The sequence below is a fragment of the Ursus maritimus genome, unplaced genomic scaffold (assembly GCF_017311325.1).
Source record: "Ursus maritimus isolate PB19 unplaced genomic scaffold, ASM1731132v1 scaffold_33, whole genome shotgun sequence".
Lineage (NCBI taxonomy): Eukaryota > Metazoa > Chordata > Mammalia > Carnivora > Ursidae > Ursus > Ursus maritimus.
The window spans coordinates 27,795,909-27,810,810 of record NW_024425897.1 but is presented as its reverse complement, the minus strand read 5'-3'; the positions used below and the strand labels follow the sequence as shown (position 1 = coordinate 27,810,810).

The window sequence follows — 14,902 nt, the reverse complement described above, 5'->3', positions numbered from 1 at the left end:
GCAAACATGAGTGTCCACATGGTTTCCCCGTCCACCTCCCTCCTGTGGGCTGTCTGCTGCATCCTGGGGCTTTGTTGTTCTAAACGAGTTGGACTCTTCTGCACCGTGAAGGGATCTTCGTTTGCTCTGCAGGGAAGCGATCTCTTCAAGGATATGTAATTCTATTTGTTTTTGACATTAATAAATGTCTCGTATAGTGTTACCTGGCGACAGATTGTCTCTACACTTGTGGTGGGTGCAGCATGACGGACAGGCTTGTCGAATCACTGTTGTTACACCGGAAGCCAACGCAACATTGTGTCAACTCTTCTTCAAGAAAAAAATAATAAAAAAATGTGTTCAGGAAAGATCTAAAAAGGTGGTGCTCTGTGTTTCCTTGGAATTCGGTGAAATATTTATTTTTTTAAATCAGGAATGTTTTCTTTTCTCTGCTATCTTTACATGATGCTGCTTTGGGGTTTTTCTGGTATTTTCCCAAGAAGCCCCATTATCTGTGTTGAACAACCGATGTGTGACTCACATGTTGGCAGCCTGGCCCCAGCCTTTTTTATTTCTTTGTCTTTAACATTTACCTGTAGGGAAAGCTTCCAAAGTTCCCTGTCTCATTTGATAAATTCAATTTTCTGCTTTTTCAAATCTGTTTTATTGCCTCTGGAGCCATTTTAAATCCCTTGCGTTTAATCCTGCCAGATCTTCTTCCCTCTTAGCCTTTATTGCATTATAAGTAACAAAGGGCCTGTATGGTCTGGATCGTCGAGGGCTTGAAAGTTGCTCTGTGTAAAATGCACTTCCATATTCTTCGGTAAATATTCTTCAAAGCTATATTGTTCCTCTGCCTCCTGAATGCCTTCTTAAATGTTTTTCTTTGATTTTACAGCTTTTGTGTATAGATCCATTCCTCTTCTGCTTTTTGTTTGTTTATTTGCGTTTTCTCTTTCACTCCTCTATGAGGGTAGTCTTGCAGGACAATTTCCCTTCATATAATGGAGTGTGTTCCCCTCGTCCCAGGTTTTCACTCACTCCGATTAGCGTTCACACCAAGCGTTCACCTGGAGGGGCCTCCGATCCCGCGTTACCGTGGTGTGCCCCTGTGGCTTGTAGCATGAGCCTTGTGAGGGTACATCAGGCTTCGATACTCCCAGCAGGGGACCCAGGGCTCCAAAGCTTCTGTGCTCTGGACTAGGTTAGAGTTGACCTGGACCCATCCCAGCAGCACAGGGAGGTGACCTCACACCTCCTGTTCCTTGTTAGCAAGACACCCTAACTCTTTGGGGCTTTCCGTGTATGTGGCCAGCCAGTCTTACTCTTGGGTCTTTGAACTCAGCTCATTGCAAAAATTACCCGCCAGCCTCAGGAACATCACCAGGTGGGCAACTGACCACGGGGTACACGGATTTTGCTCTTAGAAATACCAGGAGAATTTCTCGCAGGCTGCCTGCTGTTTTCTTTTTATGACCTCGTGCTCAGGGTTGCCAGATTTATCAAATAAAAATACAGAATTCCCCAGCGACATTTGAATTTCAAATCAACAACAAATTTATTTGCTTTCTCTTATACACATGCCCCTGTAATGTTTCCGTTTATTGGAAATTGAGATGTAATTGGGTTCCTGTATTTTATCTGGCAGGATTAACCGTGCTGTATTTTTTGCATGTGGCGTTTGCATCCCATGTGACCTCTCAGGAATCCCCGTGGTTCCTGCCGTCATCCTGGACTTCATGTTCAACACAGGTGATGATTCTTTACCTGCTACCCCATCCCCTCAGGTACTGCTTTCCAGTTGGCCCAGGGAAAAATGTAGAGGTCGGTGCTCAAATTGCCATCTAGCCCATCCATCTTTCTTAAAAGTATTATTTAGGGAAAAAATTATGTTTTCAAAAATGCTAAAATTAATATAAAATATCTCCAATGCCACTAAATTGCTTTAAGATAGGAACATAGAGCTTTCCTTCAAATTAGCGTTTAAGGCCATGGCATCGAAATCAAATGTAATTTTTTTCTTAATGGATTATTAATTGCGATTTACTGGTTATCTGACATCTTCCTCATGTTTATGTAGAATCGTTTTTTGTAGGTTATAGGAGCTGCCCCTGTGGGGATTCAGGGGTAATGAGTTTTGCTTCTTAGTCTGTTCTGTGCATTTTGGAACAAAATTGGCATTATTTTTGCAATTTGTTTAAAAAAAAAAGAATAAAGGAAGTATAAGTAAATAACCATGAGCTTTAGGTCAACTTGGAGCACTTTTAAGCAATAAACATTGAGGTCAGATACCAGGAAAAAGACAAACAGGCCATTAGAAAGCTGTGCAAGAAAGCTTAGAAATTATTTCCCTTTCAAGGATGTTTGCAGTGACCCCCTATTGCTTTCCCGAATAAAGTCAGAGGACCCATGGTCATTGTCCTTGGAATATGTAATTGGTTGCACAATTATGTTTGGTGTCCTTAAGGAGTAGGGGTCTGGTGTTGGACAGAAGAGTTCTCACCGTCTTGGTGTCTAGCGTGGATGTTTAACTCTCTGCAACCTGGTGGTCTGGTTTTGGCAGTTTCTGGAATGAATTGAGAAGCTGGTATGAGACACCTCAAGGCAGTTGTTCCGAGGAGTGCCAACGTGTATTTTTGAGAATCAGGAGACACCATCTCATTGATATAGGTCTTTTTGGGGATCTCCCTGCATGGAGAAGCTTCTATCTTCCTTGGCCCCAAATCACTAAACTTACATGGAACTCTTGATGCGGTCGAGAGATGGCAGAGAGAACACAGTATCCAAAATCCTGCTGTAAAAATATAATCTGCTCTTTGTAATATTAATGTCATAATTCTTTGTTGATCCATCCATTCATGCATTTATCAAGTATTTATTGAGTACCTGATATTTTCCAGGTGCCTTCCTAGGGACTGTGAAAACATGTTGCAAAGGACCCAGAACCAGTCGTGGGAAGCATTCCAGAGAAGTGACTTTATAATGCCACCCGGGGAGTGACAGGGATGTGGCAGAGGGTGGGGAGAGGGGACCCAGTGAAGGGATGAAGCATTTGGTGCAGAATCTTAGCAGAAAATGCACCCCTGTTCTTTGCTTTCACTAAAACTCACATGGGCAAGTACAGGGTTATACGAAATATGAGTCCTGAGTGATTTCCAGAAAGTTTAAAAAATGTAATCCTGTCAAGGAATGAAGTATCTGGTTATACCTGTGATATTTTGATTTTTGGGAAAGAAATTCCTATTTATTAGGTTAAACCACATGGAATTGCTGCTCGGGTCAGTCAAAACAGCTCACTTCTCAGCAGTTTCAAATGGCTCAGCACCACACAAACCTTGGTTGCTTCCTTAGGGTCAGTCTGGCATGGGTAACGTGGTAATGCCACTGAATGAAGGGGGTTCTTCCCTGGGGGCTGTGTGCACACTCGGGACGAATGTCCGACTGGCAGCTCGTCCAGAAGTGGCGTGAGTGCAGCCTGGCGCCCTGCAGTGCTGCAGCTGGACGGGGCTTCGATGGCCTGGTCAGGGCCCTCACTCTGCACACCAGCCCGGCAGAGGCCAAGGGGTTCAGCGACTGGCCTGTCACCTGGGAGCATGTGCGGCAACGCCGTGCACAGGACCCCGTCTCTGAGTTCTTTGCTTTCTCCTCCGCTCTCGGACAGCCGCTGGGGTCCAGACTCAGGTGGGCGTTTTGCATCAGAACAGGTGTTCACGTGGGCCTTTGAAGCAGGTTGGCACAGTGAATGTCAGGGCCCGAGTCGCTTTTATTGCAGAATAACCAGAGATAATCACATGGCTACTAATGAGAAGGGCTTTGTACGACTTGTGGAACTTTGCCTAGAAAGTCAGCGTTCCCAAAGCCAATAATTTCCATTTCTAAAACCCGTTAAATTGGTCCTTGCTTTGTGTAATTTCTATGTCTGTGTTTTTCTTACAGAAGATAAGGCACGCTGTAAAAATAGCAGTTTGGTTTTGTTTTTTTTTTTTCCTTCCCTCCCGATGGAGGGATATGTTCAGTAGGGAAAAAAAAGAATGCCTTTTGTGCTCTGGGATCAAAACAGCTTTCAGGGAGATGTGGCTGTCATGAAAAGGATGTGTTTCCTGGGGACGTGGGGTGTGTGCCTTACACACTGGGGCCCGACAGGACACAGTGAGGTCCCCTCCCAGAGAGCTCCTCGTGGCACCTCCTTCCGGGCTGTGCGTCTGTCAGCTGAACCCCGAGGGGCGTGTGTGGTGTCCGCGTGATTGTGAGTGCCCGTCTTCATGTACCTTCTCCCCGAGTCCTTTATTGGACCCCGGGGACCGGAGTGTCCTTACGTGTAGCGCGTGTCACAGGGGGACGTGGAACAGAGGTCAGGTGGAGTGTGGACGCAGAATCAGTGCCCTTGCTGAGACGGTTGTTCCTGCTCCTTGTCTCAGTCTGTCTGCTGGCGTTAACGGGACAGCCTCCTCTGTCCGAGGCCAGCGTGCTCTTAAGACTTCCCTACTCCCGGGTGATCTCTCCTTTTAGCAAAATGAGCACGTCATAGGCATAACCCCACTGTCAAAACAACGTACTTAGTGTCAAGGGAGTGGATCGTGTAAGAAGTTTTGGAGGCAGCGTTGCATGGTTGGGACAAAGATGGCAATGGGCAACGCGGGGGTATGAAGCCGTCGAAAGTCCTGTTAGCACTGGCCTGGGTTCCTAATGCCTGTGCTCCAATTCCCTCCCGACAGTGACCGAAAGCCGAGGGGTCCTGGAGAGCATCCAGAGGTTCTCCTTGCTGCCCACCTACCTCCCCGTGACCTACCACATCCACAACGCCGACGTGTCCTTCTTCCTGAAGGAGGCCAACCAGGACATCATGCGCAACTCCAGCCTGCAGTCCCGCGTCGAGTCCTTCCTGATTTACAAAGCTAAGCGGCTGCCCGTGCTCAACGCCAGCTACGGGCCCTTCTCCATCGAGCAGGTGGTGCCCCAGGACTTAATGCTGCCCTCCAGCCCCTTCGGATTCACCAACAAGTTCTCCCTCAACTGGAAGCTGAAGGCGCACATCGTGCGGGACAAGGTGTACCTGAGCCGGCCCAAGGTGCAGGTGCTGTTCCATGTGCTGGGCCGGGACTGGGCGGCGCAGAGCCCCGGCGAGCGGCTGCCCTGCCTGCGTGTGTTCGCCTTCCGCGAGACCCGGGAGGTGCGGGCCGGCTGCCGGTTGCAGGGGGCCCTGGGGCTGTGCGTGGCCGAGCTGGAGCTGCTGGCCGCCTGGTTTGGGCCCCCCAGTGTGGTGGCTGGGAGGAAGAAGGCGCCCGGGCCGCCCGAGGGGAGCCCCGTGGAGCTCTACTACTCCGTGCAGCCGGGGGACGCGCGCGGGGACTGTGCGGGCAGCGACGTCAGGAAGGGCAACGCCATCCGGCCGGGCAAGGACGGGCTGGACGAGGCTGTGCCCCACTTGCAGAGGATCGGGAGCGTCTTCCTCTACCAGACAGGCGGCCGACCGGCGCTGAGGGAGCTGCGTTTGGACAGCAACGTGGCCATCCTGTACTCAGCCCGGACGGCGAGGCAGGGCGACGTGCTCACCTTCCCCGTGGCCGTGTCCCGCAACTGCAGTGCGGATCGCTTCACGCTGAGGTGAGTCCCCGGGGGCACCTGTCCCTGCGCGTCCGGGGCGGGCGGGGCCTCCAGACCCCCACTCTCAGACCCCAGGAGCTGCGTTCGCGCCTTCCCAGGTGCAACGCCTTCTAAATGTCACAAACCCCCTGGTCAGGGTAAAATGCAGAGAATAGTTTGCTCTTTCCCAGTGGGCACTTCGGTGGTAAAGACATTCTGATTTATGGGACAGTCCAGACCCCCCCAGAGCAGCCGGGGGGACGCGGATCTGCGCCCTCGGCCTGAGCGTGGGGTCTCCTCAGAAGCTTGAGGAATGCGAGGGTGGTCCCGCCGGGCCCTTGGCGCATCGGGGAGTCAATAGCTCACAGTCGAGTCGAGTTGCAAATGGGATGGCAACAGTTGTCTGAAGGAGAGAGGATACAGTTTTGCCAACTCAAATCTATTCCAAGCCTGTGAGTTCTAAGTAGGATATGGTCCCAACCTCACTTAGTTTGTTTCTCTCTGGAAATAGAACTCAGTGTTCAAAATATAAAAGAGCACAACGTGTGAAGAATATACAGTAGAACTTGTCGAGTAGCTTACATAAGAATATACCAAAGACAAGACATTTAGGAGTACTGTGCACTTTTGGGGGGAAAAAACGGGTTCGTTTTCACTTTAGAATGTAACATGTGAGAGAGCTTCCTTGCCTTGGCTTGATGGGATTTTCATGAAACTGTTTTCTGTTTGTTTCAAACACAAGACAGTTTTGCTGCACAGATGCTCGGGCTTCCGTGTGATTGGGTCACGAGAAGCATCCTGACATTGTCACCCAATGCAGAACCTTGATCTCACGTGCCACGTACAACATCCACGATGACCCCTGAAGATAGAATGTTTCTGTACGTGAGACATGGTTCCTATGTGGTTTTTAAAGTTCATGCCCCGATGGTCAGTTCTCTTGCCCTTCTCCACGTGGGCTTCAGATCTGCTTTTTCTTTGTTCTCCATTTTTCCTTTCTCTCTGTTTTTGTTAACGGGTGGGGGAGTTTCAGAAAGGAATCATTCTTCCATTGTACCTGGCACATTTAAGCTTTCTGCTGATTGTGACCTTTTAATCTTAACTAAAGACACAGAAACTCATGTACAGCATTAATCTACTGATTGAACGTGGCTGATTCTTGGCAGGTACTAACCTTTGGCTTGGGCTGATCTTGCATCAGGGGATTGACCCCCGGGGATTTAGGCCACAGAAACACATCTGCGGGGCTGAGGCCTCATTAACTCTCCTTCTGTCCTCTGGAATCAGCCCTGGATTCAGCTGGTCGCAGACCTTCTGCACGGTCTGCTGGCTTTGTGCTCTGCTTTTCTAGGATTGGAAAAATATATAGAATCTTCTTTGTGGCGATGATACTTATGTAGGGAACTGTTTTGCTGATAGAAACCAAATGTTTGGAATAAGGGGAGCTTTGTTCTTGCATGATTTTGGACCCTCTGCCATCCTGTAGGTTTGCAAACTGCTGGTTGTTGATTTCCTGGACCCAGGGTGAAAACCCCAAATCTCCTGCAGTTTTAACTCTCCAGGAGATGATATCTGCATCCAGCCTTTTGGGGAGGCAGCTTGTGTCCTACTAAACTTCACAGAAAGCTTTGTGTCTGATGACCACGTCTTGCACGTTAAAACACGGGCGTCAGAGTCCTGAGGGCAGCTCTGTCATTGGCAAACGGTCACAAAGCCAGCGGAAACTTGCTTTGCTGGGCTGCATAATCTACGGAGTCCAGATCTTTGCAAATTCAGAAACAAACACATTCTGAAACTCCTAGATGTGGTGGCCCCACTTAGAAGTCAAAGGTTGGAGAATTTTGATGTACAGCAAAAGTGTATTTGTTTCAGAGTTCGCCAGTTAGAAATCTGTAAAGAAAAGATTCCGTTTTTCAGTTCAGATAATAGTGAAATTAATAGTTCATTAACGTGTGCTGAACTTGGTGAGGTGGGACACTTCTGTCCCTTAGAAGCAGTAAGAACGTGCTGGCCGCATACTTCAAATGCTGAGGTGACGAGTGAGTCACAGGGGTTTGTGACAACAGTTGGAGGTGAACCTACGTCCGGTCATGCTGTTAGCATGGAGTTTGAGTTCTCATAATTAGAAAATAATAAAACAGTGTATCTTTTTTAATGAAGTCAATTTGACACTAATTCAGCATAGCTTCCAAATGTTTAGAATGAGTCCGGTCTGCTCTGTCTGGCCATCTGCTGTAAATAACCCTGCAGGGTCCAGCCATGGATCCTTGGGTGCTTTTCTCTGAATTCGTGATTTTTGTTTTTAGACACGCCGTGTTGACAGGCTGACGTGGTCGGGGTGGGCTTATGTTTCATAGGTCAGCTACCAGCTGGACATCCATGGCCACTTAAGGATGATCAGGGATGGGAAGGGGACTAAATTAAGTGCCACCAGCAGGAGGGAGCCCTCCCAGCCATACAGCAGCTGACATTTGAGCTCTTTGCTGATAATGATTGACTGCCTTCTGCCGCCTCCCTTTTACTTCTGTGCCTGTGACCTGAGGGTGACACCGTGGCTAATGCACAGGGCTTCTGTTCTAGGAATCAATTTTGTCCTGCAAATTATCAGTAAGGGTAGTTTAAAATAGTATCTGTGTGTGTGTGCGGGTGGGAGTGTGCATATGTGTGCTAGAAGGTGTGTGCAGACGTGTGTGTGCAGGTGGGTGGGCATGAGTGTGTGCATATGCGGCATGTGCGTGCAGGCAAGTGTGTGCGTGGGTGTGTGCGGGTGGGTGTGTGCATGTGTGTACAGGCATGGCTGTGTGCACGTGAGTGCATATGTGTGCGTGGGTGTGTGCAGGTGTGTACAGGCATGGCTGTGTGCACGTGAGTGTGCATATGTGTGCGTGGGTGTGTGCAGGTGGGTGTGTGCATGTGTGTACAGGCATGGCTATGTGCACGTGAGTGCATATGTGTGCGTGGGTGTGTGCAGGTGTGTACAGGTATGGCTGTGTGTATGTGTGTGCATATGTGTGTGTGGGTGTGTAGGTGGGTGTGTGCATGTGTGTACAGGCATGGCTGTGTGTATGTGTGTGCATATGTGTGCGTGGGTGTGTAGGTGGGTGTGTGCATGTGTGTACAGGCATGGCTGTGTGTATGGGTGTGCATATGTGTGCTGTACAGGCATGGCTGTGTGTATGTGTGTGCATATGTGTGCGTGGGTGTGTAGGTGGGTGTGTGCATGTGTGTACAGGCATGGCTGTGTATGTGTGTGTGCATATGTGTGTGTGGGTGTGCGTGGGTGTGTGCAGGTGGGTGTGTGCATGTGTATACAGGCATGGCTGTGTGTATGTGTGTGCATATGTGTGCGTGGGTGTGTAGGTGGGTGTGTGCATGTGTGTACAGGCATGGCTGTGTGTATGTGTGTGCATATGTGTGCGTGGGTGTGTAGGTGGGTGTGTGCATGTGTGTACAGGCATGGCTGTGTGTATGTGTGTGCATATGTGTGCGTGGGTGTGTAGGTGGGTGTGTGCATGTGTGTACAGGCATGGCTGTGTGTGCATGTGTGTGTGGGTGTGCGTGGGTGTGTGCAGGTGGGTATGTGCATGTGTGTACAGGCATGGGTGTGTGCATGGGTGTGTGGATATCCGTACGTGTGTGTGTGTGCATGCACAGGTGTGCGTGTTAACTGTTGAGAAGAGAAGCTGGGTGGGGCTGTTTGTCATCTCACGAATTCTGCTCCCTCCTACAGCTCCTCCACAAGCAGGTCCCTCCCAAGCAGACCTCCACAAAAGAAGAAAAGCAAACGCTTTCATTCCTTAGACATCTAAGGATCCCTTTTAATTTCAGAAAATGTTTTCCTTCAAGTGAACAACTGAAGCATCCCACGGCACTTGGGCCCTTTCTTCATGTTCTCGCCTCCTGTTCTGTCCCATTTCTCCCCCCACAGAGAGCCAATTTCAGAAGCAACCTAGGTCTCTAATCACCTGATTATGTGTCTGGAGGAAGAAAAGAATGTGGGCACGCTCTTGCATCCCCCCACCTGCTCTTCTGTTCTTTTCNNNNCAGGACATCGGTTCGAAAGGGGTCCTGGTTATCAGATCTGAATGTGGGGCTGGAGCCAAATATTTGCATAGCATGAGCTTGGTTCCCAAATACTCCAGGAAGTGCAGGTGGAAAGGTCCAGAACTCTGATGAATAGGGGCTTTTCTCAAAGTCAGAGACCTTCTCAAGTTGGTTGAATGAAGGAATGAGTGAGCGAGCATGTTGTTGGTTAGGAACGAATGCGTGTACTTGACTGAGGTCTTGGCAGCGTGTTAAAGGCTGAGCGCTCGGGAGTGTGTGAAGGACTGTGTGTCCAGCACAGTGGTCAGAGGCACGGTGTCTGTGAAGAAGACATTATTACCGAGGAAATGTTCTTGCAACGATGAGGGTTAGGAAGGCAGCAGTGAGAGAATAAAATAAGAATATTTGATGAAAGCAGAAAGGGGGCCTGGGACGGATAAGCCTCGAAAGGCCTTCATTGGTGGTTTGGGAAGCTCGCTTTGCCGGATTCTGAGCTTGTTAGGAATTAATGTGGTGGTTTGAGATTGGCCCTGAGCTTAATTCACTTGAAGGATGCAGCCTTTGAACCTGCCCTGACCTAGAACTGGGTCCTTTTCTTACTCTATTTCAGGGGAAATATGCCCCAGTGTAGCGAGCAATGTCCTTCATTGCAGGCCATAAATCCCAGTCTGACTTATTTAAGGAAAGAAATAAAGGGCTTGCAGGGTATATATCACGGGTCTCAGGAATTAATAGGAAATGGCGACACTGGGTTTGGTGTCTGAGAGACGGTGGACAGAACGGCCGACCCCAGGCACCTGTTCCCACCCACCACTGTGAACCCCTCCTCGGCCCTTGTCATGCTCACAGCAGGTGCAGAGACTAGAGAGGCTCCCGCTGGCTCTCGTGTCTAGTTGCTGTCTGTGCAGGGTGGGAGAGGGGCCCCGTGTGGCTCCCGTTATGAGACGTGGGGTCTGGCCATTACCTGTCACTAACCGCACATCCCATGGGAGGAGGTATTTCCCTCATGAGGAACCCATTGGGAAGGGGGTGCATGCTGGGTGTCCCCAGACCCCAGCGAGGTCTATGACGTCTGTGCCGGGGACTTGCCTCCCTTTGTCATCCAGCGGACGTTAGCGGACTTGCGTGGAGTAGACAGTGGGCCAGAGGTGGACGGAGAAAGAGGGTGTTCCATCTGTTTTAAACAAGCTTTTGGTGGTAGAGTAGGAGTCGATGTACAGGGGAGTCGTGGAGTCAGCATAGGACAGTCCCAGATGCCTCGTGGCTGGTTCCCCCCATTAGTCAATTATTACATTAGTGTGGTCCATTTGTCACAGTTAACCAACCAGACTTGATTCACGTTCCCATAGTCCCTGCCCCGTGCCCCCTTTTCTGCTCCAGGATTCCAGTCAGGACGTCACGTACGGATGGTCATCAGGTCTCCGGAGACTCCCCTGACTGTGACCATTCATAAATTTTGAGACTTAACTGTTCAGAAATTGGAAGAGCGTCCCTCCAGGGAGACTTGTCGCATGGTTTTCTCGAGACTGTATTGGAGTGATGAGCGTGGAGTGGAAACCAGAGAGACAAAGTACCACCGTCATCCCATCGTATCCGGGATGTGCCTGACCCACCACGACGTCCCCTGGGCTGGCCGGGCGGGGCGAGTGTTTCCCTGGCCCCCCACCCAGAGTCTGCCCCCTGCCCCCGCCCCCATTTTTCCCGTGCTGCCTGTTTGGAAGGAAGCTCACAGTTACGGAGTGGGGAGTGACACTCCAGCTCCTGCAGGCTGTCGTAGCCACCTACGTTGTTTGGAATTCTGCAGGTGAAATTTATTCTTTCAGTCATGTATTTATTTCAGTAGGGGCACTTGGATATTTATGTTGCAGTTTGGGTCATAATCCGGTCGAGTGGATGACGTTTCTCCACCTGACACTGCTGACATTCCCATCGGATAGTGTTTTCTTGCGGGGGCTCTATCTGTGCCCCGCAGCCTCCCCAGCTCCCACCCCCTAGGTGCCGTAGGACAGAAATCCCCGTTGCAACACCCTAAAGTGTGCCCAGATGTTGCCACACATCCCCTGCAGGAGAAAATACCCCTCCAAGTTGAAAACCACTGATCTAGGTTATGGTCATTGGGGAAAAAAATGTTTGCAGAGTGAACTCACCTCTTTTTTTTTTTTTTTTAAGATTTTCTTAATTTATTCGAGAGAGCGTGAGCAAGTGGGAGAGCATAAGCAGAGGGGAGGGGCAGAGGGAGAGGGAGAAGCGGGCTCCCCACGGAGCAGGGACCCTGACACTGGGCTCCATCCCAGGACCCTGGGATCATGACCTGAGCCGAAGGCAGGCGCTTCACCAGCTGAGTCACCCAGGCACCCCGTGGACTAACCTTGAGGAGGGTTCAAAGTGTAGAATTAAGGTGACATTGCGTGCGGTCAGATTGTTCTTGAAAATCCTTTAAACCGTGCAGAACGTACATTCTTCCTTCTGCTAGAACGTGTGTTCCGTGAGGCAGAAACTGTTCACCACTTACCCTGCTTGGAAGGAGCAACTTTCCCCTCCTGCCTCAAAGCACAGAGCCTCAAGGGCACCAAAAGTCAGCTTCCTCTTACCAGTTGACTTGGGGAACGCAAGAAGGGGAAAACCGGGAAGCGTTTCTCGCGCTCTTTTCTTGGCTCAGGGAGCTGTTGTGGGGTGGCTCGTGGGGGCCGAGGAAGGAGGGTCTCCACACTCCCTTCGGTGTCTGTCTCTGGAGGCCGTGCCCAGGAAATGTGGGAGAGGAGACAGAATGACTGGACCTGAGTAGACGTGGCACTTCCCGTCTCCATCGTGGTTCTGGGAGGTTCTCTCGGGGACGGGTGGACAGATGTGTGGATGTGGTTTTGGCAGAAGGTGAGGGTACGGCCGTGGAAACTGCTATTCCTCCTTTGACCAGGGGGCCAGTCTGGTGATTTTTATGAAAGGGATTTCTTACGTGGTTAGCCTTTGGGTTTCAATGCTCTGATCATTACTCTTATTTTAGGGACAGACACACAGACAGGTTTGTCTTGCAGCCAGAGTTCTCTGTGGTTATCTTGGCTCTGCAGACTTCCAGCCACTGATGTTTGCCCTCTGGCACGTTGGGCTGACCTTCATCTCCATAGGAGTCCCTCACCATCCTATCACCCTGCATCGTCGGGGCCACCCATGGTCTCCTTCTCAACCAGACTGACAGCAGCTGGAGGGAAAGGACCTCGGTCCAGTTTTGTGTCAGCGCAACACCTGCTGGAATGCTCTGCTTCGGTCGAAGGTCTGGGTGAGCAGGAGGACGTGGTGGGTGAGCCGCTCAGGCTGGGTCCTCCCGCAGTTGTACCCCTACCTCCCGGCACATCGCTGTGCTCGGGGTGGGGAGGAGTACCCCACCTAGGCCAGGAGGAGTCTGAGATGGGTTTTGGTCCTAAAGGTCGTCTGTTCATGTAGGTCTCCATGGAGACGTTCGTGTCCCAGGTAGTCGTGGTCAGCCGTCCCCGCAGCCGTGGGGGGAGTGTCTTCATATCCTCCTCCAGCACGTTCAGATTCCGTTTCTCGTGTGCAGTTCTGGGTTCCTGCAGGAGTGATGTGCAGGGCCGGGGTGGGGGGGGCGCGTGAGACCGCGGAATGCGGCAGGAGTAGGATTGATCTTTCCCACGGTAGCCACGCTTGTTATCTGTGTCAGGCCCTGCTCAGAGTGATTCAAGTATTTTTTACACGTTTAATCCTCAAAACAGCCTTACCGATCGGGCATAATTATTACCTATGTTTCCAGAAGGGGAAACTAAAACCCAGGTGGTCCAGTGACTTGTCAGCGTCCCCCGAGCCCATGACACGTGACTTCACGTCCCGAGAATGGAACCTTGCTGACATACAGCCTCCGGGCACATGTTCGAAAACTCATCTGCCTGAGTGCCAGGTAGGGGGGCGGCCGCAGCATCTCCGAAATCCATTTTTTAAAAGCACTTAAGAGAATGAGTTACCTGAACGGTTTTCCCAGTTAACAGCTGCTTGCGGAGTGTGGCACTCGGTGCTGGGCTTGTGCAGGGAGCAGCGGCACGCCGGACCTGGCCCTTGGCCGAGGGACGGAGCTGGGAGAACCAGCGTGTTTGCATGGGGGGGCGTGAGTGCCGACTTGAGCCCGTGCTTTTGCGAGGAGACCAGGGAACGTTGCGTCCACCATCACCCACGCCGTGAGTCCTCCTGGTCACTGAACCCTCAGTGGCTCTGACGGACAGTAGTGGAAAGGGGTGGCCCTGTCCAGGCGCTTCACGCCAGAGCAGTGGCACTTTCCAGTCCACGGGGCAGAGTTCACCTACGGCCGACCACATGGGGTCTGGGCGGAGAGCACGCGGTGTGAGGTGCGCGGGCCCCCGGCAGCTGGCGTTGTCACTCACAGAGCCTCAGTTTCGGGTGTTGTGGGTGTGAGTGGAAGGCCATGGTGAACCTTGAGGGATTTAGTAAATAACTGGTCAGCCGAGAAATGCATCAGGGATGAGCCCGAGTGCAAACTTGACTTAAGCCCGTCTCCAGTAAGCACCATCAGCTCGCTGTGAAAAGGGCAGGCATTCACACAAGGCTCAGGTGACTTGTGCCTCAACGAGGAAGAATAAATAGAAGTGCTCAGAGCTGCCTGTGAGCTTTTCCTTGGATAACCTAGGAAGGCAACTAAGTCAGTGTGTATTCTGGAATGAGATGGTAGAACGCAGCCAGATGTCAACATCTTTTCTCCCAAATCTGAAGGTATGAAGAGCAAATTGATTAAAACAGACCCGCAAAAATAATACCAACATCAACAAACAAAGCACTGGTGGAGGGTCAACTGAAGAGCAAGCAGAAGTTTCTAGAAATTGGCTCTGTGCATCTCCCCACAGCTGTACTGTCCTGCTCGCTCAAGCCGCTGTGAGGGGAGACCATAGGGTGGTGGGCTCAGCAAGGCCATGCAGTCTCTGACGTTCTTCCTGTGGGGGTGCAGGCTCCCGCCCTCGAATGTGCCTGGCTTCAGCTTACTGCTTTCCCAATAGAACAGGGCAGACATGAGGATCTGGGGGTCTGAGGCTCAACCGCAGCACTTATTGACCTTCCTCCACGATGTTCAGAACACTCATCCTTGGAGCCCGGAGCCACCATGGGAAAGGCCAGCTGGTCTCCTGGGAGAGGCTCTGAGGCTACGTGGACAGGGAGGGACCAGGCAGACCCAGGCACCAGGCCATCCTGTCAAGGCTCCAGATGTGTGAGCAAAGCTGTCGTGGATACTGCAGACCAGCCAGTGAACTCAGACGGTTCCAGAAGGGAGCAGGTGGATCTC

At 51.0% G+C, this 14,902-nt stretch overlaps 1 protein-coding gene across 1 annotated transcript in view; it reads left to right on the top strand.

The window, feature by feature from the left end:
- Positions 1–14,902, top strand: part of TMEM132D (transmembrane protein 132D) — a 549,620-nt gene that overhangs the window by 145,188 nt on the left and 389,530 nt on the right. Inside the window, exons 2-3 of the mRNA XM_040620044.1 lie at positions 4,695–5,583; positions 9,610–9,627. Coding sequence (XP_040475978.1) covers positions 4,695–5,583; positions 9,610–9,627 — 907 coding nt within the window. The remainder of the gene's footprint in view (positions 1–4,694; positions 5,584–9,609; positions 9,628–14,902) is intronic.